The following is a 27,552-nucleotide window of genomic DNA, read 5'->3' as shown; positions in this document are numbered from 1 at the left end:
ATTTTCTAAGTTTTAAAGAAATTTTAGTCATTTTATAATTTTTTTAAAAAAACAATATAATATTTTTATATAAATTTTGTATGTAATTGTTACCTTTCTTACGAGCATTCAAAAATCATTTAAAAAGAAAGGGATTTTACTTGTTTGAAATGATTTCATAATTAGTTCACTTAATATTAGTTAATATTCTCGAATTAGTTATTTTTATCTCGTTAAGATTAAGAAGCTCGTAAATTAATTGTATTAGTTCGTCCTATTTGAATTTTAGCCGAACCTTCTAAAATTAATTCATTTGGCTACCTTTTTAATCTGCTTAGTTAAATTGTTAATTAGTTCCTATCACAATTTTAGCCTAATCTAACCTTTTATTCAAACCCATATAAAAGACAAATGTTGGGCCTTTTGTGTTTTATTTGTTTCCCTTTAGTCAGCCCAATAATAAAAGAAACTCAACCCAATTTCTTCAATTCCATATCCCATCAACAACAGCCCAGCAACATAAACCAGCCCAACATCTCAACCGACCCATTCCCAATCCTTCACCGACCTAACCCTTTTTTATTTCTCAAACGTTAACAACAACAATTAACAAATGCTCACAGACAGTGTACAACAGCAGCAATTCAGTACTGTTCCGGCAGTACCGTTCTAGCGCCATTTCCAACCAAGAATCGTCCTTGTAGTTGTGGGATCACGCCACGTAGCTCGCCAAGGACGTTGGAATCGATCCAAGTCGTCCATCTCCCATTTCCTCTTTCGTAATGGAGCAAAATCTTCAGAAAAAGAGGTTTCTTCGTAATAGGAAAAGAATTCGAATTTGAATTCGAGATGGGCCTTAAATTTGATTTTTTTTATCGGTTTCCCTCCAAGAAATTGCAACCCTAATCCTTGTCTATAAATACTCTCTTTTCCATTCACTGTAAGAAGGGTTGAAAAAATTGAGTTGGGAAAAATCTTGGCAAGAACTTACCGAGAAAAGTATTACTAGGCTATAACATCCGCACACAAATACTCCCTAATTGTTTTCTAGTTCGGGGTTGCTAAGATTCATAGAAACTCCTGGAGTTTGAAGTCGCCGGTGAAGTCCTCTGTTGCTCGTCTCGTCTCGTCTCAGGCGCTGCCCGAAAGAAGGTTACGCTTTCTCCTTTTTGATACTTTTCCTCATCTCTTCCGTTCTAACATGATGTGTATAGCTGTGCTTTTGTTCTGTTTGCCACTGTTCGTTGTTGAGTTCCGGATGGTTTGATATAATGTGTCTTTCTTTAAGCTATGTCAGTGTAGTCGGTCTCTTCTATTTGAATCTATATTTCTTTGTTTTCGATGTCTTAAGACATCAAAATGGACACTCATTTTGCTAATGTTGATGGTATGAGCTATTTGTTCTTCAAATAAAAGATGATTTCTCAAACTGTCTAATGTGGAAATTGGATGATATATTACGTACTGTTTGAGATTAAGTCGCGGTAGCTCTCCCTTTCTTGTTATATTTGTTTGGTTTTGGCATCTCAAACTAGCGTGTCAGTATTCATGGCTATTCGTTTGTCCTAGAAGTCCAGTTTTCGGTTTAATGGCATATTTTGGCCAAAATATAGTTGTTTAGCTTTACTATTTGCCATGTTTCGGTGTTAGTGTATGATAGTATCATCCCACAAGGATATTATTTCCTTTTATTTGTGTTTATATTTACTCTATATTTTGCTATTATGTATTCCCCTGTTAAGACTTGGCCATGTTAGTCCTAGCTAGTCCCCTTAGGAAAATTTTGGAAACATGTGGTATATGTTAACCAATTCTTATTTTTTATTTGGTGTTTATAACCTCTCTAGTTATCACTTTTCTTTGTTGTGCTATTCCATGCTAAGGATATTATAATTTATGCTTTGTTAGTTCCTGTGTTCGGATAAATATGTATATTGTTCCTATATTCCTCTAATCACTGAAGGGTACTGTAATGAACAATTTTATCTTTGTTTCTCCATCTTTGTCATTTTGTGTGTGTGTCATTAGTCAGCATAATTATTTAAGTGCCTATTGTGTTCTCTTTATTTTTCTTTTAAAATTATTATTGTCCATGTGCCACTGTATGATTCTCTCGAATGGGATTATGTGTTAATTTGCACTTTCTCGGGTAAAACAATTCATATATATGTGCTACTGTTAATGTTGCAATTCGCTCATTAATCTCGTCATTGTTAATTTGGTTCATTTGATTCTTCTTTGGGGTTGTATGTTTCGGTCTAATTTGGATTTCTTAAGTGACTTTTCATTGTAATTAAATTCCGTCTCATCGAATTATGTCTCATTTGTTTTGTTATTTCGAATACTAATGTTGCCTCTTTTGTTTGTTGTATGAATCCCTTCCGAGTCTGTGGTGGACTCCTTTCCTTGCATTTTCCTATTGGGCCCTGGAGGCCCAATTCCACCTTTATCAAGTCAGCTATAAAAGTCGATGAACAGGTCCCGAAGTTGAAAGAAGCAATAGATCGAGAAGTTGAAAGATCAGCCCTACTCTTAATTCAAATTGTATTTTGTTACTTTTGGGTCTAAGCCCATTTATCTATTATCTTGCTAGAATTTAGGACAGGTGAAATTGTTAGGCCCAAATAATATTTTATTTTTATGTTAGTTTAGGACAGGTGCAGATGACTCAAATGGGCCAAAGTCCTAAAACGAAAATAGGCCCAAATACTGGTCCAGACGGACAGAAACCAGATTTGGGTCCAACTCTCTTTCCCTTATTTCTTTGTTGTGTTTGCTTACCCGTTATTATCTGTTATTAATCTTGAAGTTAAAAATTTCAAACCCCAAAAGAGACCCATTTTGAATTAATCACCTAACTAAATTAGTCGTTTCTCACTAGACTTTAAAATAAATAAATAAACATATAAGTTTACAAAATACTTCATTTAAATAATATTGTGACATTTTTTTTTTTTTTTTGTTACTCCTTTAAAATGGTCCTAACTACAAGATTTGTTCAATCAAGTTAAGTTAAATTATTTTAGCCAAATAAATTAGTTGTTGGATAACCGCATTAGCGGATATTCTAGGTGCTTTAAAAACCTTACTAGAATATTAATAGGAACCCCGAATCCTCTTTAAGTATTTTCAATTGATTTCCTGTTTTAATTTATTGAAAATCAATTTTCTTGATTTTTTCTTAAAAAATTAAGTGGCGACTCTTAAAATCAGTCTAATAATATTTTTAAATAAAATAACATCCGAAATACATAATACACCTAAAGAAAGCAGAAAAGATAGTCAATGCTATGTCTAAGTTTCATTCTCCTCTCTCATTTGCTCTCGGTTCATAGCATTCGTTTGAGTCCGAGTTTCTGCTCGAAATTCTCGTTCACTGTTCATATTCGAGTTTTGTGGAGGAAGGAGCGTAGCCGCTGACTCGTCGTTCTCAATTCGCTGCCCTATAAGAGGTAATAATCTCTCCGCTTAGCCTTGTTTGTTTAACTTCGATCTATGCTGGTTCTTTTCAGTATGCGTTTAGTTGAGTTGGAATCTTGCTTGTTGTTTCCTCACTGAAAATTTGGATATGCATATTTAGTATTTCGTTCTTTTTCTTTGTTTGTTAGCCTTTTTGTGATTCCTCAAAATGTTGAAACCTTTCATTATTTGATTCACCTTCTCGTGTTTATCTGATTACGTTTGTAAAGTCCATTAAACTTGTTTTAATGTGTCATAGTTCGATATCAATATCCTCTTCAAGTTAACTCTCATAAGCATGAACTCGTTTTAAAGGCTTAGCAGACCTTGTTAATTTTGTTCACTGATTTGCTCATGTTTTAAAGGCTTAGTTTTATTCCATTTTTACATAGGCTTGCTACTGCCCTTTTCTTAGTGGTATAAAGCATTGTTTAGTCATTTCTTCATTTGTTTGTGGTCAGCTATGTGTTAGAGAGGAAATTTGTTTGAATGTGGTGGTTTAATTTACTTTAAGTTAGCTCTGCCACACTCTCATATGTTACATTTCAGATTTAATTATATCAATTTCTACCAGCTTGATAAATGCCTCAATTCATGTGCTTTATGTTATCCCTCTGATTATTGACATTTCTAATTCGAAAGAGTGTTGCCTTCGTTATTGTTTGCTTTCTGTCTTACCTTGGGAAGTTCAAGTTTGGTTAATTCTAAGCTTACTTGATTTACATGTCTCTAAGGTGGTAATTTAGCTCTATGCTTGGTTCTTATTTATTTATCCACTTCTCTGGTTAAAGTTTTCATTTGGTTTGATTTTAAAAGGATTTTCCAGCAAGTTTATTGCTTTGAAATTAAAGTTAGCATATTATGAGCATCGGTTTCCTTGTTTTAGTCCATTCTTTAAAGCTTTTGGCATATCCGTTAGTTTTGGATTACTTGTTAGTATGGTCTCATTCCTTTCACTTTATATATTTTAACATATCTTCTTTCCTTGTTTCTCTCGGATTATGTATTAACTCTTTTTTCCTTCGTTTTCGTTGCATGTAAAAATTTGCTCCGAGTCTCTTTTTGACTCGATCTCCTCTTTTTCACCCCTCATGTCGAGTTGGGCCATGGAGGCCCAATTTCCCCTCTTTTTGAGTTAGCCGGATCAATGGAATCGAAGAACAAGTCCCCGAAAATTGATGTACAGGTCTTGGAGCGGAAAAAAGAGACTGGATATGCACGATATACAGTGATATACATGAACCGTATACGCTGTATATCGCATCAAAAACGGGCTAAAAGAGCCTTAAATTTTCAGCTTTTGAATTTTGTAAATTATTGGGCCAAAAACTCATTTATCTTGATCATTACTGTGTTAGTCTAGGACAAGTACCAAGTGTTGGACCAAAGGTTCAAAAAGCAGAAATCAGGCCCAAGTGCTGGCTAATGCGGACAGATCTAGACTTGGGCCAAATTCTCTTTCTCTACCTATTTAACTGTTATTATGTGTTTATTTGTTAAAATCGATTTTAAGGTTTAAAAAAATTCAATTTCCCAAAAGACACCCATTACTAAATTATTCATCTTTTACTTGACTTAAAAACAAATAAATAAATAAATAGGTTTACAAAATACTTCACTTAGATAATATTTCAATATTTTTCTTTTTCTCCCTTAAAATTGTCCTAACTATAAAATTTGTTCAAATTAAATTAAGTCAAACGAATTTAGCCAAATAGTTAATTATTGGATAACCGCGTGTTAGCGGGCATTTCGGGTGCTTTAAATCCTTTCTCGAAATGCTAATAAGAACCCCAAACCCCTTTTAAGTTTTCATTAGATTTCTGTTTTAGTCTTTTGAAAACAACAGTTTTCTTGATTTTTCTTTAAAAATTAAGTGGCGCCTCTTAAACCAGTCTAAATAATGTTTTTAAATAAAACACCGCCATAATCGTGTCTTAATGTAAACATTAAGTCATTTTTAACCTAGAAACATTGATGATTAAAGATTGTTGCAAACTGTTGTTGGTAACATAGTTTCAATGTACATGGCAGTACAGACTGGTTCATCCATATTCGAGATAGGAATGGAGCTACATTTCTTCTTATGAATTTGGTGTTATCTAATACTAGTTTTTAGTCAAAAATCGTGTATTTGTATTTAATTTTAAAAAAATCACTTAATATCCATAAATTTCTATTAAGAATCTAAAATTCATAAACACAAAATTCTAATTCTTCTTCCACTATGAATTTCTATTTGGAGTTGTCGACTTGTCATGTGTCAATGTTTCGATGGTCATCTTGAATCTTCTAGTTTGGAGTCTCTTTTGCTTAACCATCTAGTATATGATACTAGATTCGCCTAGGCCCGTGCCAACATAGTTGATTTTAGTTTCGCCTTTTTCACCGCAACAATACAACCTAATCAATTTAGGAGCCCATCAATTTAACTATATGGGTAGAACATGACATCATATACATGTACGAAAACATAAGTTCATATACCTTTAAATAATATTGATCATTTTGTTTCAAATAGGCTACGTATCACAAATACATGATTGGGTAAGTGATGATACCACAAATACATGATTGGGTAAGTGATGATACCACAAATACATGATTGGGTAAGTGATGATAAGTGCATACCACCACTCCATGGGTATAAACATTATAGACAGAAACCAGTAAATGTCTTGTAGGTGATATCTTGCTATCTTGTTCACATTCTCGAGTCCTATATCATCAATAAATTCACTTCATAAATAATCACTATTAGTGAATTTGAAAGAACACATACATGTTTCTCAGCAAAAGAAGATGACATACACATATCACTAAAATTATCCTTACGACGCTCATTTAACTCTAAGAGGTGCAAATATCAATTAAAAACTAATTCTTACAGCACCTCTTATTATAATTAACTGATAGCATGATTGTTGGTCTAAATAAGATTTCAGAGAAACACATGATTATTGAAATACATTTTTTATATATAGCTAAAGCTTATTCAAGACATGGTCCCCCAAAATCTAAGGGATGTCATTCAAATTTGATACATGTGTGAGTTAACACATGGATGACACAAGCATACTTGTTCAATTTCTCCAAGTGTGCCTGAATATCTTTGGTATTCATCAGCTTCTTATTTGTACGAGTACTTCATAATGGCCTCTTCATTAGAGAATGCCATAACATACCCAACAACACCAACTACCACCATTGAGGGTGTTTCAATTATACTGACCATCTCACATGTTTTTCTCTTGTGGAGCCTTACACTTCAACAAATTAGATGTCAAAATCAATATTTAGCATCAAACATAGTAGTATCTCCCCTTGGAGTGAAAGGTAGTAGGACAACGCTAGCAATCCCGAGTCTAAATAATAAATGTATGCTGAAATTGTGAATACAGTACTGAAATGTTATAAATAAAAGGGTGAATTTACTTGATACATGGTTTTCAACTTCTCTCACAATGTGGGTTATTCCAACCTTATAACCCAAGAAGGAAGTCAACTTGCAAGGTTTGCTTGTATCATCCTTAGGCACTGAAATAAATGAAAAGACAAATGAAAAAAGATGATGGATAAGGAAAGACTTGAAATATTTACTAAAATGTAGTAGGTGCTGAAATTGTAGAGAAGCTAAATTGCCAGACAAAAAAGGAGGAGGTTGCAAATGGTAAAAACATACATATGTTCAAAAGTGATAAATTCAAGAACTGAATCATCTAATATCAGTACATTTTTTTCCATTAAGGTAAGAGCAAGTAGTTATGTAGTCGGGTCTCTATATAGAACCATAACTGCACTGGTATTTCTTGCAAGATTATCTTGTTGCTAATTTTCTTTTCCTTTCTGTTATTCATTAGATTATAGGGAAGGCAAGAAAAATAATGAGATCTACAATATTTTTCAGAAAATTACAGATAAAGACAACCTTTTATACTACTTATGTCCTGCCTCCACAACATCATTACGGGGTGAGATCACCACAACCTGAGATTTGGCAGAGTCAAGTACAATGTAAAATATTCTGGCTTTCCTCCTCTTGAGCAGAACTATTTTAGAAGATATAAGAAAACATGCAAGAATCCATTTTCATAAAACAATCTCGGTAGTTCCAAAAGTTATTAGCAAATTATATGAGTGATACTATATGCCTCCATCAGAAGGTTAACAAATACATAGATTCATACTAACATAATTCATATATGATGGTAAGTCCCGAAAAGGAAGAGTTCAACAAAGTTGTCTCTAATTGACATTAGCTATTCTTTCTATCTAAACTTGTGGCTTCTTTTGAACTAATTTTTTTTCACTAAATTCATCTCATTAGAGTCAAGTGGTTGAATGCCTCTCACCTTATGGTCAAGTGGTATTCGAGCATAAAATATCATCCAGTTCTTTGCAGAAATAAAGTAAAGAAACTTGCAACTCCTACCCTCAACATAAATCAATTTATTCACACAAATTCATCAAATAAGAAATCAGTAAGTAGTTAATCAACAACTCTACAAAAAAGTAAATACTTTTTACTCCAATATTTCAACAATCGAGAAAAAATCCATTAACATCTTACCGCTTCCTGTGTTTCTTCTTCTAGAGATGCTTGTAGAAATAAAATTAAAAAATTACACCTCTAAATAAAAGGATTTACCAAATGATGAATTGACCCTTGCAACTGAAACTTTACCATTCTACTAATCTATCATGATAAGAATCAACACCTTTTTAATTATTAAAATTGTTTATGATCAGTCAAATTTAACATTCATATTCATAGATGTAAATACATTGAAAGGAAAGATATACTTACCTCCAAAAGAGCCTGAGAGAAATGAAATCTTAAGAGAAGAGCAGTGTTGAAGTCAATTTTCGTGTTGACATTGAAAGAATAGTTGTCAAAAAAGGCACTACGTGTCTATTGTTATAGTTCACGCGTTAGAAGGTGAAAGCTTAAAATAAGGTAAGTGTCAAAAATTACAAAATTGAATTTTATTCCTATCGCCATTGCGACACCACTTTAATCAGTATCATCCAAGAATTAGTGTCACACCACTTCAATGATATCATCTAAGAACAACATGATATAACTAAACTCCATTGCACCTATGTATCTTCAAGGATGTATGCACAAATCACTATAAAATTATTTGCATGCATATAGTATAATTAGAAATCCACAAGAAACAACTCAAAAGAATAGACAAATTAATTAAAATCCAAAATACGAAATAACATATACCTTGCAGATGGAGAACTAAGTGAGTCTAGTAAACAGTGCAAGATTCCTAAAATATCTCATCAAAACAAAGAGCTCCTCCTCTGACAAACCAAGCACAACATCAAGAGTTCAAGCAAGGAAGTGCATTGTGGTGCTTAGAAGATAAAAAAAATCAAGTCCATTGGCTTGTTCCTTCTTGCATAGCTAAAAATATTGATATATGATATTATTCACTTATCACCAAAGGTTGTAGCAGTTTAACTCTTTTTACATATTACAGTCATCAAATCAGACCATGAGTCTGAAATGTTGGGTTGATTTTACTGTACTTTGATGGACACAGTTGATTACTTTAATGTTATAAAATAATAATTTTGTGACATTATTGTGATATAAGCTCTTGAAATTGAAATAAGTTCGGCAGCACCTGCAAAATCTTGATGATCTCCTCTATCTAATGGATATTTTCTGGCCAGTACATCAATGGATGATAAGACTATCCTGCTACAGCCCAAAAATAGAGAATGGCAACAGGAAACTTCAAATAAGTTAAGTGAGGCATATAATCAAACAACTTGGATGCACAATCCACTTCAAATTTAAGTGATCTTGGATGTTTTAGATTTTTGTAAGACGTCTAACTTCGCACAAATTAATTGATTATCGGGACAACATTCGTCAAAGAAACACAATGCATGTGCAAATCAGGTAGTTAGTTAAACTGATTCATCAATGATAGGCTGAAACTGAAATTGTATCCAAGAATAAGAAACTAAGATACACATACCAAAATTGTGATTACTATATTCATCAATGTTAGGCTGAAACTGAAAGAAGTGAAGAGAACAATAACTTGGGAACTGGAAAAACAAAATTCAGAGCAAACCTTTGAAATTCAAAAATCTCTAAATAAGTTTAACTAAAAACATACCAAAATTAATGAGTACAGAGACTTGAAATTGAAATAGAAGAGAATAGGAGAAAGAGAACTCATAGACCATTGAAACCTAAAGCTTGAAAGCAGTGAGATCAAGTTTGTTCTTTGCAGGGCAGGCTCTTGCCTTTATAAAATAAGGCTTATGCCTTATGCTCCAAATTATTATCAAGAATAAATTATGTGTTAAATTTTTATAGAAAAAATTGATTAATTATGATAAAAAAAAAAAATTATTTTACCCACTTTAACATCTTTTATACTTTGTTAAAAAGAAGAATTAATAGTGAAAAGTGTTGAACAAAGTGAATTACAAATTCTTTTTTATTTCTTTTTAAATTTTAGTTTCAAACATTACAACAAGCATATTAAAATGGTGTATACCAAGTCATCAACTTCTTAAATCAGATTTTGTGGTTCTAACTCTTATCTTTATTTAAAATTTGACAACTTGTTACTTATAAAGTTAGCAATTCATATAATAATTGCCTCACTGAAAGGATGTTTTCAATGTTGAGTTGATAAAATCTTACCTAAAATCAATAATTGAAAAACAATATTAAATACTAATAATTTTCATCTAAATAGTGTAAGAAAAATAAATTTGAATAAATATGTATACAAAGTTTGTTTATATCTTAGGCCTCAAATTGAAATTTCACTTTAGGCCCCCAATTACGTTGAGCCGCCCCTGGTTCTTTGAAGAGGTGTTGGTGACATATATGTTTATTTTGTTGAGGGATACAGGTTGTCCGAGCTGAAAAGTTAGTGTATTGACACGTGTTAAATGGGAAACAACTTAGACTGTACACTTTATGTTGCTTATTGTACAACTATTTGTTGCTGTGTTGGTCATAGTTATTGTACAAGTTAGATAGCTTTTGGTACAACTTGTTAAAGCTGTGTTGGTACATCAAACTCCCATTTCAGTAATTTACTGTTAGTCCGACGAAGTATTTTCATTCCTCGTGCTTGAATGCACAATCTCTAACTAAAGGTATATATATATTATCCATCCCACCATATCTCTTGACGAGATTTTGATCTAATATTTTAGATTTGAGTAAAAGATAAACAAAGAGGATCATTGAGGATATAGTGATGCATGGGTGAAAAGTAAATATGGGCCGATTGGGCCAAATACATAGATGGGCTTGAACAAATATGTAAAACTACAAAAATGGCCTAGAACAAATATGTCCAAACCATCACAACAAAAGTTCCCAATGTGTTAATATTAGCAGGTATTGAAAAAATAAAATAAAGACCTTTCTTAGGTTTCATTTTTTTTAGGAAAAATTAGCTAATTAGTCAAAATACCTAATATAATTGTTAAAAACATCTACACTTTAAAATAATTATTAAAAATGTTAATATTTTAAAATATATAGTGTATCCTAATTTAGTTCCTAATTTATCTCACATTAATCACACGTTCTCTCTCATATATTGTTTTTATAGCAAATTATATATTTATAATTATCTTCCTAAAATACATCAAATTGTCAGTCCTCATCAACTCCACTTTCTCTTTTTATTCATTATTTGTATTCCCCTTCTCTCTGCTTTCAGATTCTTTCTCTTTTTTTCTTTTTTTCAAAATGGAAAAAATTAAACAAAATATTTGCATCATATTCTCATTTAATCGGATAACTTCCTTTGAATTTGTATTGATTGGGTTAATATCAGAATTTTTTAGTTTTGATTTGTATTTTTTTTGGCCGTTTATGTATTTTTGTGTTCCAATTTATTCAACTTCAAAATCATTTATTTAGTAAATTTCCTTTTGAGTCTGATTTTTTAGTAAACCTCGTTACTATTTAGGATAGGTTTTGTATTTTGATGTTTAAATTTCTCCAATTTCAGTTAATATTTAATTTATTTAATTTCATACTTAATTTGTGTTCATATTAGTATTGTCAGTTGTATTTTTCATATGTCAATTGTATTTTCAGAATATTATATTTATTTAAATGAAATTATAAACGACTAAAATGATATATATTCTTACTTAAATTGTATTCATATTAGTATATATGTTGTATTTTTTATATTTTAATTTTATTTTTCAGCAATATTTTATTTATTTAAGCATACTGTATCCATGTGCATTCAAATCAATCATTTTGTATGTTATGTTCAAATTCAGTTATCAACTATATTTGTATTCAAAATAAATGTATTTTGTATGTTGTATATCAATAATTTGTACTCATGTAATTTTATTTTTAGCTTTTGATTAAACAAAAAAAATGTATTCTAAACTGATTTTGTATTTTAAAAGTTATATTTCAAAAATTGTATTCTAAAAGTTGTTTCCTAACTATTGATCAAATTCACTATTCATTTTTATTTGTAACTTTTGATTTAAGAAAAAGTTGCATTCTAACCTGATTTGTATTTCAAAAATTGTATTCTAAAAGTTGTCTATAATTGTTGAACAAATTTGTATTCCAATCAAATTTATACTCCAATCATTCAATCTATAAAATCATAATAATTCAATAGAGAATAGGGATCACATCATCAAAATTGTATTCAAAATAAATTTGTATTCTAATTATCCAATACATAATATCATCAAATTTGTATCCAAACTAATTTGTATTTCGATTATTCAATATACAATATCACAACAATAAATTTGTATTTGAAATTTTTTTCGAAAATCTACTCTCATATTGCATCACCACTAATTTTGATGAATTCTTTGAGATAATACCAGATCGATTATATCTTGAAAAACAAATGTGATTTTTCGATTGTATATTTCAATTAGCTTCTTTGATCGATCCTCGATTTTGTGTTTTGTAGGAACACCGATGATGAATTGCTTCAATTTTGTATTTCAAAATTGCTTCCCAGATCTATCAACAATTTTGATTTTCTAGGAAAAACGATGATGAACAGATGCAATTTTGAATTTTAACGATGATGAAGATAATTTTGATCGTTATGCAATTTTGTATTTTTTAGGAAAGAAGGATGATGAACTTTTTTTTACAACGGATCCATGACTCTTGACAAATAAAAATAAAAATTCTTACAGGAGATTCGTCCATAAACGATGATCAATCGACTTGACTTCTACGAAGAATGAGGATTATCAATGGAGAATCAAAAAATTGATAATGGAGTTTGAATAACAATCGATTAATTCAAAATTTTGTTATCCAACGAAAAGTGGGGCAAATCAACGAAAACTTAAATTCAATTTCAATGGAGTATTCGAAAATGGATATTGAAATATGCAGAACAATGGTGAAAGGCATTTGTAAGAACAAGAGAGAGATGACACTTCGTATTTTTCCAATTGTAACTGATTAGAGATTTAAGCGATTTTTATCTTTTTTGAAATATTTTCTCCCATGATTTTCTCCATTCTGTTGTTAAAGATTTGTATTCTTTCAAATTAAATAAATACAAAAGTCAGCCTTATAGCAAATCAAAATATTGACATTTTAAATAAATATTGAAAATGTTGACAAAGGGTCCTATTAAATGCTAAAATATTGTTGTTTTGAAAATTTTCCCTTTTTTTTATTACCTTTCGAACTATTGATGAACCAATGTGCAGGTAATTATGGTGTTTGATTGGAGACGGAGTTTAAGAAAGATAGAACCTTGACATATATCGAAACTTCGTCTCCAAGATATGTAGTTTAAATATGTCATGCCATTCTATATAGCAAGCTAGAAAAACATGTCATTTAAGATAAAATGTGAGAAATTAAATCTTAGATAATAATAATAATAATAATGATGTTAATAATAATAATAAAAAAAAAGAAAAAAAAGAAAAAGAAAAAAAAAGAAGACATGCTACTAAACTTTGCTAAACTAAAGAATGAGGAATTGATCCCAAAATTGAATATCGTATGTTCTCCACTTTGTAATATGTGACGATTACTTGTCTTCTGGGATTCATTAGTATCACCCTCACTAAAAATGAACTCATAATTATTTTTTAAGAAAAAAAGTCTAGTATTAAGAATACTAAAGATTTAAAATATAAATTCTAGATTCGGGAGTCTATTTTTTTTTAAAAAAAAAGCACAAAGGTTAAAATCGATAAGAAAGTTCCTAAAGTATCAAAGTCTTATAGGGCTAACAAAAAGTTTTTGAATCAAGCTCTTCATAATTTGAACACCCTTTAAATTGACAACACTTGCTATCTCCCTTGCTAAGCTATTAGTATTTTTGATGGTACCGTAAAAAAATCTAATTTTTTTTTCTTTTCATATTGTGTGTTTCAATAAACTATAAATATCTAAATGAAATTTCTTGAAGTAGAATACAAGTCCAAAAATATTCAATATTTTCACGAGCACTATTATTAATCTTTCTTAATAAAAAATTAATCCAATCACTCTTCAATATTCTAATATTAATTTTTAAGAGTCAACCCAAATATATGAAAAACATTTTTCATTGAAAAATAACTTAAAAAAAAAAGTGCCCCCAAATCTCAATTGGTTGTAAAAAACATTTTTTTTTCATACTCCTATATGTCTTTGTGGTTGATCCAATTCACACTTTCTCTCTTCTAACTTAACCTTAACACTAATCAAGTTCCCAAAACAGACCCTTGAGCTTTCTCTGGTAATTCACTTCAATAAAAAATCTAACTTTTTTCCTTTACTGGGTCACCATAAATTTGTCTAAAAATTCACTACATTCAATTTTGTGAACAATTTTTTTTCTTTTGCTTATTGGGGTTTGTTTCGAGATCTGATCTTTGATTTTGTATATACAGAAAGCAAGCGAAGGGGGAAATGGGATTAGTGTTTTCACGATTGTTTTCTTCGTTATTTGGGAACAAGGAAGCTCGGATCTTAGTTCTTGGACTTGACAATGCTGGCAAAACAACAATTCTCTGTATGATTTACTGGTTTTTATGGATACCCTTTTGCTTATTTTGTGATTTGAATACTGGGTTTTCATATTCAGTTTGATTAGTATGATGATTCCTTGTTTTCTTGCTTTTTGGTTATGCAGATCGTCTTCAGATGGGTGAAGTAGTTTCCACTATTCCAAGTAGGTTACTTGTGTCACTCTTTATCCAGATTTGTTTGTTCCCTTTACACTTGGCTCAGTTTTAGTAAATGTTTCAAATTAATCCAAAACAAATTGATTTGTACTTAGAAAGGGACAAGACATTCGAATCGATACAATAGTTAGAATAAGTTGCTAGTTCGTTTAAGAGTATTAGTTAAAAAGACTATTTTTTTTGGGAAGAGGGAGGACTAGTAATCATGCTGAGTTGATTAGAGATAGAATTAGCCATTTTCTAATGGATATGGAAGTGTGAATTGTGAAATAGAAAAATGAAACTGTGGTGATTGTCTATGATCTCTTTCTTTTTGGGTCATGAGGTAGAAGCGTATCTACGAAATTTTATGTGCCATCTATGGGTGGGAAATTCATCTGCCTGGCAAACACTAGTAAGGTGTACATCAAGATTCAGATTCGAGCAAAGTCATACTTCAGTGGGATTTGAACCTTGGCCTCCACCTTAATCATTGCATTTTCTTACATTCTTTAAGTGAAGAGAGGATATTGGTTTTCTTTTGGATGTTCCTCCTGTTTTTCTTGTAATGGATGGTTTTTGTTGATTTTCATGATGCAGCAATTGGATTTAATGTTGAGACGGTGCAGTATAACAATATAAAGTTTCAAGTTTGGGATCTAGGTAAGCTAATGGATTAGTTTGATGTTTGCTGCAAACTTGTCTTAGTTTCATTTCGTGATCTTAGAAAAATTTTCTTGAGTGAAATTCAAAGTAATTGTTCTATATGTTCTGAGTTTTCCTGAACCTCAACTAGATTTAGTTAGAAAAATGCTTCTCTTTCTTCCTAGTTCTGTAAGGAGCTCAATCTTTTCCAGCTTTATCCTCATAAGCCACTCATTTCATGTTCTTTGCTTGACGCTTTTATCTGTAGTAAATGTTTCCCATGAAATTTCCTTAACTTAAAATAAGTTTTGTCAGACAGGATGGCTTCCGTTCTTCCCAGTTTTCTGAAATTAGTTCAAACTTTTGCAACTTTTTCGCACAAGACACTAATTTCACGCAACTTTGATGCTTTTACATGGCTAAATAAGTTCAATAGGGATGGTCACAGGCACTCAGAATTAAAAAAATGAGTAATCAGTTCATGTAAATTGTAAATCTTTCATTTATCTCTAAATTAAACTTTGTGTCAGTGTATGGGTTATTGGTGTCTGGCGTATTGTATCCTAAAGCTTGCACAGAAGGGTTTGACCTATTGAGTGAAGTGGGGGGAGAGCTATGAGGTCTCCAAATGCCAGCAGAGGCAAAAAAACACTAGGTTATTCTTTCCATTTGCCTTAGCCTTAATGGACTTACCTGGCCTCTGAGCTGGTTAGAGGTAACATCATAGGAGGTGCCTGGTTAAATTGTCAAGATGCACACACAAGCTGGTCCAGAAACCACCTTTTTGTTTAAAAAATGTATCCTAAAACTTAGTAATTAAGGTGCATGTCTTGATAAAGGAGGGATAACCTAGTGGGAAAGATATTCCACCTCCAACCATAAGATTGGGTGTTGAGTTACCAAGGGAGCAAAGTGGGAAAGGACCCCACCACCATGTGCTTCATAAAAAGTGTGCACTTCAGATAATGACATGCAAAGCGATTTCAAATAGAAGGAATTAGTGTTATCAAGTGCAAAAAGCGCAAAAAAGCTCTAAGGTCTGTTGGGGCTTTAAGCGCAAAGCGTAAATAAAGTGTGGGCTCTAATGAAAAAAGGTGCAAGCAAAGGAAAAATATAAACTATCTTTAATTCAAGACTAATAATTATAATCATAAGTAACAAATATATGAACAAAGAAATTTTTTAAAAAATACGATAACGTGAAACATCAATTGTCTAGTGTAAGAGACTCATTGGCAAGGAAAAGTATGTCGTAGGACCCTAATGAGGAGATTGAAGCACATGTTAAGTGAGGCAAAACACTCAACACGTTTTGAGCCTCGCTTGAGGGCTTAAGCACAGTTTAAGTCCGTCTTTGACAACATTGGAAGTAATTAACTCTTTGGATCCTCGGCTCAAGGACAAGTGAAAAAGAACTAATAACGAGCAGAAACAGCAACCAACAACTAGATAAAAGGATAATTAAAGCAAGAGAAACAACAGGTTGTAATAGAGCTCTAAGACTAAGAAAATACCAGAAAAATACTTATACTCCTGGAATAGAAAAGAAAATCGCTAGATTACCTCTTCTATCCTAATCCTCGACCTCCACACTCTTCGATCAAGGGTCATATTCTCGATAAGCTGTAGCTGTGCCATGTCCTGCCTAAAAACCTCTCCCAATATTTCTTCATCCTACCTCTACCTCTCCTCATACCGACCATGACCAACCTCTCACACCTTCTTACAAGAGCATCTGGTCTTCTCCTCTTCACATGCCTAAACCATTTCCGCCTCACTTCCTCCATCTTGTCCACCACGGATGCCACCCCCACCTTGTCCAGAGTTTTTCATTCTTAATCTTTATCTCTCCTAGTTTGCCCACACATCAATCTCAACATCCTCATTTCTGCTACTTTCATCTTTTGAACATGGAGGTTTTTGATTGACCAACACTCTGCCCAATACAACATAGTTAGTGTAACCACCACATGGTAGAACTTACCTTTTAAGTCTTGATGACGCATTCTTATCACACAAAACACCATATGCAAGTCTCCATTTCATCCATCCGGCTCCAATATGATGTGTGACATCATCGTCAATCTCTTCACACCTTGGATTACTGACCTAGATACTTGAAACTTCCTCTCTTGAGTATGCCGTGTGTATTAAGCCTCACGTCCATGTCCGCTTCATGAGTCCTGTCACTGAACTTACACTCCTGAATGTAGGATATAAGTTAGAAAAAAATTGTTGTCAGGGATTCTGCGAACACTTTGTGTAAAGCTATCTATATGGGCATATGGCTAACTTACCACGGAAAAATTACTCAAAGTCTTGGAATTATCTCAATACACAATTCTCAGCATGTGGTGTATAGTTATTGTTTTTTTTTCTTTTATGTCATTCTTTCTATAGTATGTTTCCATGATATCTTCACTTCCGTTATTTCTTTTTCCATCTACTTTGATATGCTTTTCCTTGAGCTGAGCGTCTTATCAGAAACAACCTCCCTACCTCCCAAGGTAGGGGTAAGGTCTGCGTACACTCTACCTCCCTGACCCACTTGTGAGATTACACTGTGTATGTTGTTGTACAATTATCAGCATGTGATCTCACTGCTTACTGCTTAAAGAATGTGTAGTTTCATGTAGTGGACGTATATCCCAAGTCTTTACTGTAAGAGCTTCTGATGATTTTTATCTTCTAAAAAAGAGAGTTTCTGCTGATTTTCATTAAACAACTTCACTATGCGGCTTGTTTAATTTGTGTAGTATCTGATTCCTTTAGCTACATTTCGTAGTGATTTACGCCTTTCCTCATCAAGTTGTTTTGCTATATCATGTTAAGATTTCGACTTAAGGGTTACTTAAAGAATGGTTAGTATAGGGGATAGGTTGTGGTTGGAGAGCTTTAGGCAGAAAGGTAGGCATAATGTGATGAACCAAAAATGAATTTTGTTTCTGCTTAAAGGCAAACAGCGAAAGAGGAATGTTACCCTTCAGAGAAAATACTAAACTACACCTCGGCATTGTAATAAAAGTGGAAGCGTAATAGTGCAAATCTCTGTGATTGTTCAGATCAAAGATCATTGTTTAGGGTTCTTCTCATTCCTCTCATCTCGTTCCAGTGGCGGAGCCAAGAATTTCACGAAGAGGGTCCAAAAATTAAACAACAAAAGCTCTTTTTAGAAAGGGAATTTTTTTTTTTGTTGCAAGTGAGATTTGAACACGCGAGCACTGACTCATTAAAGATGTCTAAACACACATTCAAGACATCTTAAACCACTAGGCTATAACATCCTATTATGTCAAGGGTGTCCAAAATATGTTATTTAATCACTTCGTGTATCATTTTACTTGAATATGCGGTATTTTTTTTCCGACGAAAGGTGTCCAATTGGACACCCTGGCATACATGTGCCTACGCCCCTGCTCGTTTCCCTTTTTTCTTTATAATTATTTCTTTAATTTTTGGGTGTTTTTGACAGATTTGCTTTTGTTGCTCTCTTCTGCATAGCATCATTTCTATTTATTTTCCTCTCTACCTAGAATCAACAATATGACTTTCTTCTAATCATGTTTCTTTTTTTCACCTTTTTTACAATAATGCAGGGGGACAGACTAGTATCAGGTAACTTCTATGTGGCTCTCAAACTTATAATAAAAAGAATTGTACATATATATCTTTTGTATCTATCTTGAAATCTACTAATGTGCATGGTGGATGTTAACTTCATTGATTAGTATGCTCGTCTCCCCTATCAGTCTTTCCATCTCTTTTGTAGTTGAGGTGCTAGTGCAAAATTTTGATATTTTTTATAAATAAAGGTCATACTGCACACACCTAGTCAATATCTAGAGTTCTTTACTTGATGACCAATGTCATAAGTGGTTCACTTCCTTACCTTCCAAGTTTTCACTCTCTGATTCAATGGATGGTAGTGCATAGAACTGGATCCAGTGATTCAGGAATTGGCTCATCAGTGAGGATGTGAAATAACAAGTCAATTTGGGATTATTAAGCTGAAAATTGTAGTTCGATGTATTCAAGACTTGATTTTTTCTCAATATATGCAGTGTCTAGAAATCAGATCTATTGATTTTTAGTGCTTCAGCATTAATAGTAGGCCGCGAGACAACGACTTCCAATTCTTTAGCTTATAGAACATTTTACAGTAAGTATAGGAAGATCTTATCTACTATCCGTGTGACTACTTTATAGCCAAAATGCTTTCTGGACTTGGCAAATAGGGCATCTTCCTTTTAGACAATTCGTCTCGGTCTTAGTGTTGTAGCATATTGGAGAATTACTATATGTGTCCCAGTGAGCTTGTCTTACCCTTTTGCTGCTCTGTCTAAATATATATTCCTTGACAAAATATGTCATAAAGTGGTTTGGCCTTAACACATACTAGTAGAAGCTTGAATAAAGTTCTTTATGCAATAAATTTTACCTTGAAGATCTCGTCTCAGAAACCATATCAATTGAGGAAAAGTTCTTTTAGTTTTGAGAACACTAAATATTCTTTTCTCTGCTTAGTGTAGAAAGAACCCAGGGAAAGAGATGTCTTGTGTCCAACTATGGGCTTTTCTTTGTGAGCCAGATAGCACGTGAGGACAACAAATTTGAAGATTTCCATATATTTGGGCTCTACTACTGATATTCATGAATCTTGTGAGGCTATAACAGGCTTATGCTGTTGTCCAAATCTCTACTATGATGTTTTGACACATTGCCGGTAAGAGTTTATTGACTCTTAATCAAAAAAGGAACAATATGTATCGGATTCCCAGGTTGTAGGCTACAAGCTAAGTTATTAATTCAGATATTCACGATTGGCATATTTTTTTAAGGAAACCGTCACATGTCTTTAGGACCAGAAGGTGGCAGAGTTCCAAGGCTTGGTCTATTTGCTCCAAAAGCTAAGTATGCTTGTATATTGCAGGATAGCCACGATGTATGCCTGTATGGAGGTGGGTACAAGGAATAATGGAGTGTTCTCTGTTAAAATTTATTATGAAATGTTTCTGATTAGGGGGGAGATTGCATTTCCATATAGCTCGATTTAGATCTCAAAAAGTATCGAGAAAGGTGTGTTCTTTTTTTCTTTTCACTTGGCTTGAAGCAAGAGGAGTGATGTTGGCGGCTAAGAATTTGAGAAAGAGGAAGGTTGCTTATGTCAAAGGTGTTGACCATCTCTTCATTCATTGTTTGGCAATTTCGAGGTTGTGGGGGGAAATCCTTAGTTGGTTTGGGCTAGTTTGGGTGATGCCAGACACTGTGAAAGAGGTTATTTTCTCTTGGAACTATGGTCACTATGATAAAAGAAGGAAAATATCTAGGACTTGAATGTTGTGCTACCAGCACTTATGTGAATTATTTTAAGAGATAAATAAGAGAGCTTTTGAGTAAGTAGAGATGAATTTTGTACGATTGAGTATTGCCCTCTTATCCTTTATTTCGTTCCGGTGCACCCATGAAATTCCTTTATGTATTGATGACTTGGTGTTTTTCGTAGAATGCCATATATTTTTGTATGTTTTCTACTTTTTGGTATACATGTTGTATATGGGTGTTCTGTTTTTTGCTCAAACATTAATAAAAATTTATTACTTTATCAAAAGATATCTTCAGGCATGAGTAAAAGCCGAGTCAGACCTGCACTTTTTCTGTGGCCATTTTGGTGTTGGGGCTTGCTTCTTCAATTTAGTGCCTCAAAAACTGAACTATTTAATGACTTTTAGATATACAAGGTCTATATTGTCCGGAGGTTCTCGTAAATCACTCTTGTTTCCCTGGTTAAGCCTCATACTGTCATCTCAGCATCTTTTGATACTGTGTACCTACTATGTATGAACTTTTAATTGCCATCATAATGTATATCTCATCTCCCATTTCGTGATTTTTTGAAATGTGGAAAGGTCCTTCATGGGTTCTTTTGCTGCTTAGGCCATACTGGAGGTGCTATTTTCCTAATACTCAAGCTATAATCTACGTTGTTGACTCAAGTGACACTGATAGGCTCGTGGTTGCTAACGAGGAGTTCCACGCCATATTGGAGGTACCTTTTCCTTGCTGCTCTCTCTCACTCTCTATATGTATATGTGTGTCTCTCTCTCTATATATATATATCCTGCTTGTTGAAAATTAGGTTCTAATTGTGACCAATTGCTGCTAAATAGGACGTATCTTTTTATTTTGGATCCACTATCCAGACACTGAATGCTAAGCAAACTTGATTTACCAAAACAACGGCTGTTAGCTAGTATTGCAAAAGAAATACTTGTCCTTTTCAATGTTTTCCTGTTAAGTGAAGGAATTCTGAACACACAGTAATACCCCCAAAATTGTCATTTCAGAATATATAGAACTTGTGAAACTACAAAATAGAAAGTTAACCAGAAGCATAAGGGAACAACTACAACAATATACCCAGTATAATCCCATAAGTGGAGTTTCGGGAGGTGGTGTGTACGCAGACCTTACCCCCCTACCTTGGAAGGTAGATAGGTTGTTTTCGGAAAATCCTCGGCTTGAGTAAAGGAATTTAAAGCAAAAAGATGAAGAATAAAACAATAGCAGTAGCAAATAGTACGATAATTGAAGCAAAAGAAAAACATATGCTAATAAAACTCAAAGAATAAGACAATACGAGAGTGATGATAAAGCAAACGAGACGAGTAATAATAAAAAACTGAGAATAAGATAATATGACAGTATACTAATAATACTTATATGGGAAAGTTAGTTACTAATTTCAAATCCTTGATTGATTATGGCGCAAATAACATACACCATGGTACCTCCCCTTGGATATGACGCATCAATTTATCCATCGTCAAGACATATAAAAACAGGCTAAGAGCTGATCCCTGGTGTAATCCCATCACGATTGAGAATTGTTCAGAGTCTCCTCCTAGTGTCCTTATACGGATCTTGGCTCCTTCGTGCCATTGTTGTCAAAGGGCGTTTAAAGCACACTTATACTCTAAAGCAAGGTTCAAAACATGTTGAGCGTTTTGCTACACTTAGTGTGCACTTCAATGTCGTCACAAGGCTCTAAGACATATTTTCCTTGCCAATAAACGTTTCTTGAAGAGGTGACACCAAACAATTAAAAATTCACTTTATTGTCATTTTTTTTCGTCCATATACTTGTTATTCATGAAGGGGAGCTTTGCCGTAACTGGTAAAGTTGCTGCCATGTGACTAGGAGGTCATGTGTTCGAGCTGTGGAAACAACCTTGTGGTTCGGCCCTTCCTCGTACATGGCGGGTGCATAGTGTAGCTTAGTGCACTGGACTGCCCTTTATATTTGTTATTCATGCTTATCTTGGATTAAACAAATTTGTAGACGGTAGAAAATGAAAGGGGGAGGCTGAAGAAGGGGATTGAAGATGGTGAGAAAAATGACAGAGGGGGAAAAAGAAGAAAATAATGGAGAGGCAAATGACTCGAAGGGGAGATGGAAGAGAAACAAATAAAATGGGGAGGGGGGATATATTCTGTAGAATTCTTTGAACATTTTTTTTCCTTTTCATTACATTTTTTATGGTATTTCAAACTTATTTTAATTTTACATGTTACGTGGGTTTGATGTGTCATCCATGTCAGGGCGAGTGAGGAACACACAACACTGAAGGTGTTTAAAATATTTGTTTTGATTGAGTTGTGGTGTTTGGATGAAACTCTGTGGAGTAGGGGGGAGCTGCTTGTCAAAACAGGACAAGTAAGAGTGTTTTTTTGAAAAGCTGTTTAGCAAAGTGATTTACAGAATAAGCAGTTCTTAGAATATTGGCTTGAGATGAGTTGAATGGAGAAACATGGTTAGTGAGGTTATATAGCCGACTCAAATTTGTTTGAGATTAGGTCTTTTCTGCTCTTTCGATGGAAGTTAACATCTCTCCGAGTGATTTTTTAGTTGTGGTTACTCTGCTACCTGAAAGTGACATGTGTCCTTCAATTCAAAAGCTTCGCAAAAAGGAACATTGTAAAGGACTTAAAAACGGAAAGGTTGCCTATACATTGTTTTTTTTTTTTTGAATTTTTCATACTACAACTTTTGCTAAGTTAAAGAGCCATTTTGCTGCAAGTGGGGAATAATTTCTACTTATGGTAGAATTGTATTTGTGTGGGTGCCAGAGATGCAACTTTTTAAGAGTTGTACAAATAATAGAAATACAATTTGTACTACCAGGAAGCCATCAATTTTTTTCCTTTTGAATCTTCTAATTTCTAGTTAAGCTTTCTGGTTCCCATCTTTTTATTTGACTTCTGAGGAATAGCATTTACGATGTATGTTACTTGTGAGGATGGCCATTGATGATGCATGTTTCCTTTTTTTTTTCTTTCCCAGGAGGAAGAGTTAAAGGGTGCTGTCGTCCTCATCTATGCTAACAAGCAGGTTTGCGTCCTTGCTAGTTCTTTTTCTACATAGCTGAGGAAGAAGCTTTGGTCCATTTGATCCTGGAATAAATGCAATGTCTTCTTTCATTATTAAGCCATAGTTTTGAGTTGCTATTTAGTAGTATTAAAATTGCTACATAGTTCTTCTTTTGCCTCCTCGAGATTTGCATGCCAATGTACGGATAGTCTGAGATTTATAGAACCTCTAGATTCAGAAAATCCCTATTTTGTTTTGAAAGACAAACTATTGGTTATTGGACTGGAATAAGCCCAATGGAGCGCAATTGGAAATAGATGATTCATATAGCAGCCTCCAAATAGTTTGGTATTAAGGTGTAGTCGTTGTTGTTCTTTCTTTGGCCAACTTGCATTCTCTCTCTCTCACCCGTGCACGTGCCACACAGAAATACCAACCCACATCCAGATTGACATTAGCCGTTTGTTCAGATAAGCACGTAATCATTCACTATCATTTATTTAGAGTCTTCAATTGTTGACAGGATCTTCCTGGTGCACTTGATGATGCTGCAGTGACTGAGGCCTTAGAGCTGCACAAGATTAAAAATAGGCAGTGGGCTATTTTTAAGACTTCTGCCATCAAAGGAGAAGGGCTCTTTGAGGGCTTGGACTGGTGAGCTCAACTTCTTACTTTTTTTTATGCTGCTACGGCAAATTATATGGCATGAATGCAAACCATATTTTTTGAAACTCTAGTTGATTCCACCGGTCATACCAGTGTTCTCATTTGTCATTAAGTGGGCTCCTTGGAAAAAAAGGGCACTCCGATGCACAACATCCTGCGTTCATGTAGGGTTCTGGGAAGGGTCACACCCTAAGGGGATGAAATGTGGGCTGCCTACCATGATTCAAGGATCAGTGGTAATTCCACAACTTGAACCCGTGAACTATAGGTTGCACAGGGTTAACTTTACCGTTGCTCCAAAGCTTCCGTTCAATTGGGTTGTCTTTTTTGGAAAAGATAATTTGATAAACTAAGATAAACAAACAAAGTGATATATGTCAAACTTGGTTAGTCTATTTGGATGAGAGGATCGATCCAAGGCTATGCAAACATTTTTCAGCCTCATCTTCTCGTCTTTTGCTTTGCTGATATCACATTTGCAGTTCTTTTCTGAAATGTCTTCACATGAGTTGAACACACACACACACACGCACACGCACACAAATGAACCTATCGTTCTCACGCCTTATTTCTCGATTCTTCTAAATGTAGGTTGAGTAATACACTCAAATCCGGAGGTGGCTAAATTTTTGTAAACGATGCAGCAGATAGACTGTGAAGACAAACAAGAGAGAACTTGGTATTAATGTGTGAATCGATTTCGGCCTTCAATTATTTTTCTAATTGCCATAGTTTCTGATTAATGCGAACTGCGCGGATATATAATGTTTATACTTATCACAGATAATGAGAATACGAGGCTTTATTTTGACTTCATAGATTACAATTTACACTTTCTCTTTTCTTGAAAAGCTCAAATGGTTTTCCCTTCATCTTTTCTTTTGTTTCTTTCTTGTTTTGGTATATTTGTCTTGATCTTGATTTTAACATATAGTTTTTGCGGTATGTAGCGAAAACAATGATGTTTGCAAGTTAGGAAAAACAAGTGTTTTATGATGAGTAGAAGTGAGACTAACTATATATTAAGCTTAGTTAGTAGCATCAGAAGAAGAGTAAAGTTGACAAACAATTTAGATTTAACTCATAGATGATGTTATAAAACAGATACAATTGGAGAAATGTTTATAGAAAATTATTTAACTAAAATTAAAGGCATGTTCAACATAATGATTTGAAAGACAACTTCATAAAAAAAGGATGATTTTTAGACAAAACAATATTATACTGTGTATATAAATTAGAAAATGATACCACAAAGAGGATAAAGTGAGACAAATTCACTTGAGATGGCTTGACCAAGCCTACCATGTCAACTAGAGGTGTTAAAAGATGACGAAGTAAGTCTAAAATTACATAAAAAACAAACGGAGAGATGATGGAAGAAAAATATATATATAGGCGATACTAATTAGTTTGTCATGTTGATATGTGTAAAATGTTAGATAAGGGTTATTTAATCGGTTTTAAATATATCGAACTAAAGACATAGATAGCAAAGATTCAAATAGATGATCCCTAAATTGCTTGGGGATACAATTAGGACTAAGGCACTCTCAAATGAAGCGATTCAAATAGCCAATCCCTACTTGTTTGAGATTTTAGAAAGAAATAGTCCAAACCTTTTTACACCGTCAACACATAAAAAGTTACTTTTTTACATAGTACCTTGTATTAAAAATAAATAAATATTCAGAAGCATGGTAGTCATTGAAGTGGGGGTAATAAACATTCAACTTTCTGCATAATCAGTTTACTAAAAAATTCACTGGGAACACCCATACACTGAATATGTAAAATATTTATTTCTCAATTTTTCTTCCTACCCATGATGATAATATTATTTCCTACTGCTGCTACTAAAGAGTATAAAACTCTGATTTCTACAATGCTGACTGAAAAATCATCTCTGCAAGCTCCTGCAATAGTTTGAACCAAACAAAAAAATTAAAGTAAGATCACACACACAAAAATAAGTTCCAGATATGTGCATATTAGATGACAATGTTTGGTTGAAGGTTTAAAAAGAAAACGTATTTGACGTTAAAGATAAGTGGCGTTTCAACAGTAAATTTCACTTGAAAATGAGTGAAAACCATTATGTTACTTGAAATACGATTTCACTGGTATTTCAAATACTAAAGTTCAGTATTTGTAGATAATGATGATCAGAACGTCATTCGTTAATACTAAACTTTAGTATTTGCAAATAATGAAATATTATTTATGGCAAGTGAACATTGTAAGCATAACCATTGTCTATAAAATGTTACCTGCTTTCCAGAAGGAACTTTAGGTTCTCCCCATTCTAGCGCCTTCTTCTCGAGCAGTTCAAAGTCTGCCTTCCCAGACTGTTAGAGAACAAGGAGTTTTAATCTCAAGCGTTAGTGAACGGAACATGGTAGACGGATGGAAAACGAAAAGGTGACAGTAAAACAATACCTCAATTGCAGCACCAAGCTCGGAGTCAAAACTCTGATATCGCTTTCTGACAAGATCACTCAACGAGCCATCCTGTTTGCAAACAAGGAAAATTAAGTACGCTATTGCATATTTGAGCTATTATATTGGTTGATTGAAAATTTAGTTAGTAGTTGAGAAAGGAACACCACCTCAATTAGCTTGGCAGCATTTCTGAGGCCACGGGCTAGAGTGTCCATACCAGCAATGTGAGCAATAAATAGGTCTTCAACATCGGTACTCTCCCTCCGCCTATTAGGAGGAACAAAAACCATCATCCCCAAGCCTTAAAAACATACTCTTTTGATATGACGGATAATGAAACAAGTACTGTCTTTGGATTAGTTACTCTGTCTAGCCAATCCGAAATAGTTTGGGATTGAGACACACTTGAATGATATTGACTAATTCGTTACTGTCAAAGTAAAAAATTCATGATGGAAAACAAAAGGTAATAGCAGAGTATGGAACTAACAATTTCGCATCAAAGTTGAATCCTCCTGGTGCCAATCCTCCCTGTTCAAACAAAAGATCAGCGTTAAAAATTAAGAATTTAGTGACTTTTGACTGATTCACACTTTTCAGTTTTCTAGCAATTAAAAAGGATATGTCTAATCACGGACATTTTTAATAACGGTTTGCATCACCAATGTTGCCTCAGCGACATCCATCAAAAACTGATCTGTGTCCCAACCTGCATTATGGATAAGCTTTCATATCTTCAAGTCTCGTGGTATTATAGCAATAACAAGGGAAAACATTGACATGTTTGATAAGTATTCTCATATTTTCATGTAACA

At 33.5% G+C, this 27,552-nt stretch overlaps 3 protein-coding genes across 5 annotated transcripts in view; 1 reads left to right on the top strand and 2 right to left on the bottom strand.

Moving 5' to 3' along the window:
- The window catches only part of LOC125824494 (preprotein translocase subunit SCY1, chloroplastic), a 390,387-nt gene that overhangs the window by 292,741 nt on the left and 70,094 nt on the right, over positions 1 to 27,552 (bottom strand). The gene's annotated exons all lie outside the window — the stretch shown is intronic.
- LOC125824507 (xylose isomerase) overlaps positions 1 to 27,552 on the bottom strand; it is a 470,700-nt gene that overhangs the window by 439,572 nt on the left and 3,576 nt on the right. For 2 of the 3 annotated variants that reach the window (XM_049503900.1, XM_049503899.1), the window contains exons 16-21: positions 27,376 to 27,446; positions 27,228 to 27,268; positions 26,905 to 27,004; positions 26,735 to 26,806; positions 26,566 to 26,643; positions 26,158 to 26,211 (exon numbers count right to left, since the gene is read on the bottom strand). In XM_049503900.1, the coding sequence (XP_049359857.1) occupies positions 26,176 to 26,211; positions 26,566 to 26,643; positions 26,735 to 26,806; positions 26,905 to 27,004; positions 27,228 to 27,268; positions 27,376 to 27,446 (398 nt within the window). In that variant the 3' untranslated portion in view covers positions 26,158 to 26,175. Of the gene's footprint in view, positions 1 to 26,151; positions 26,212 to 26,565; positions 26,644 to 26,734; positions 26,807 to 26,904; positions 27,005 to 27,227; positions 27,269 to 27,375; positions 27,447 to 27,552 lie in introns of those variants that run through there. The other variant, XM_049503898.1, reaches the window with a different exon arrangement.
- LOC125824544 (ADP-ribosylation factor 1) lies at positions 14,077 to 25,130 on the top strand. The gene is made up of 9 exons (XM_049503946.1): positions 14,077 to 14,189; positions 14,344 to 14,465; positions 14,586 to 14,624; positions 15,217 to 15,279; positions 18,858 to 18,876; positions 21,196 to 21,307; positions 23,603 to 23,650; positions 24,153 to 24,283; positions 24,887 to 25,130. The coding sequence occupies exons 2-9, from the start codon at positions 14,363 to 14,365 to the stop codon at positions 24,918 to 24,920; spliced, it is 549 nt and encodes a 182-aa protein (XP_049359903.1). The 5' UTR covers positions 14,077 to 14,189; positions 14,344 to 14,362; the 3' UTR covers positions 24,921 to 25,130.

Source organism: Solanum verrucosum, unplaced genomic scaffold (assembly GCF_900185275.1).
Source record: "Solanum verrucosum unplaced genomic scaffold, falcon-dt-bn FXZP01000022.1, whole genome shotgun sequence".
Taxonomy (NCBI): Eukaryota; Viridiplantae; Streptophyta; class Magnoliopsida; order Solanales; family Solanaceae; genus Solanum; species Solanum verrucosum.
The sequence above is the reverse complement of the archived record's forward strand: the minus strand, read 5'-3'. Positions and strand labels throughout refer to the sequence as shown.

What these genes read in the sequence shown, in the direction of transcription:
- LOC125824544 (XM_049503946.1), top strand. Translation starts at nt 14,363, where the DNA reads ATGGGATTAGTGTTTTCACGATTGTTTTCTTCGTTATTTGGGAACAAG. An exon ending in AGTAGTTTCCACTATTCCAA is followed by an intron (nt 14,625 to 15,216) that starts GTAGGTTACTTG and finishes TTCATGATGCAG; the next exon opens with CAATTGGATTTAATGTTGAG. An exon ending in CTCTTTGAGGGCTTGGACTG is followed by an intron (nt 24,284 to 24,886) that starts GTGAGCTCAACT and finishes TTCTAAATGTAG; the next exon opens with GTTGAGTAATACACTCAAAT.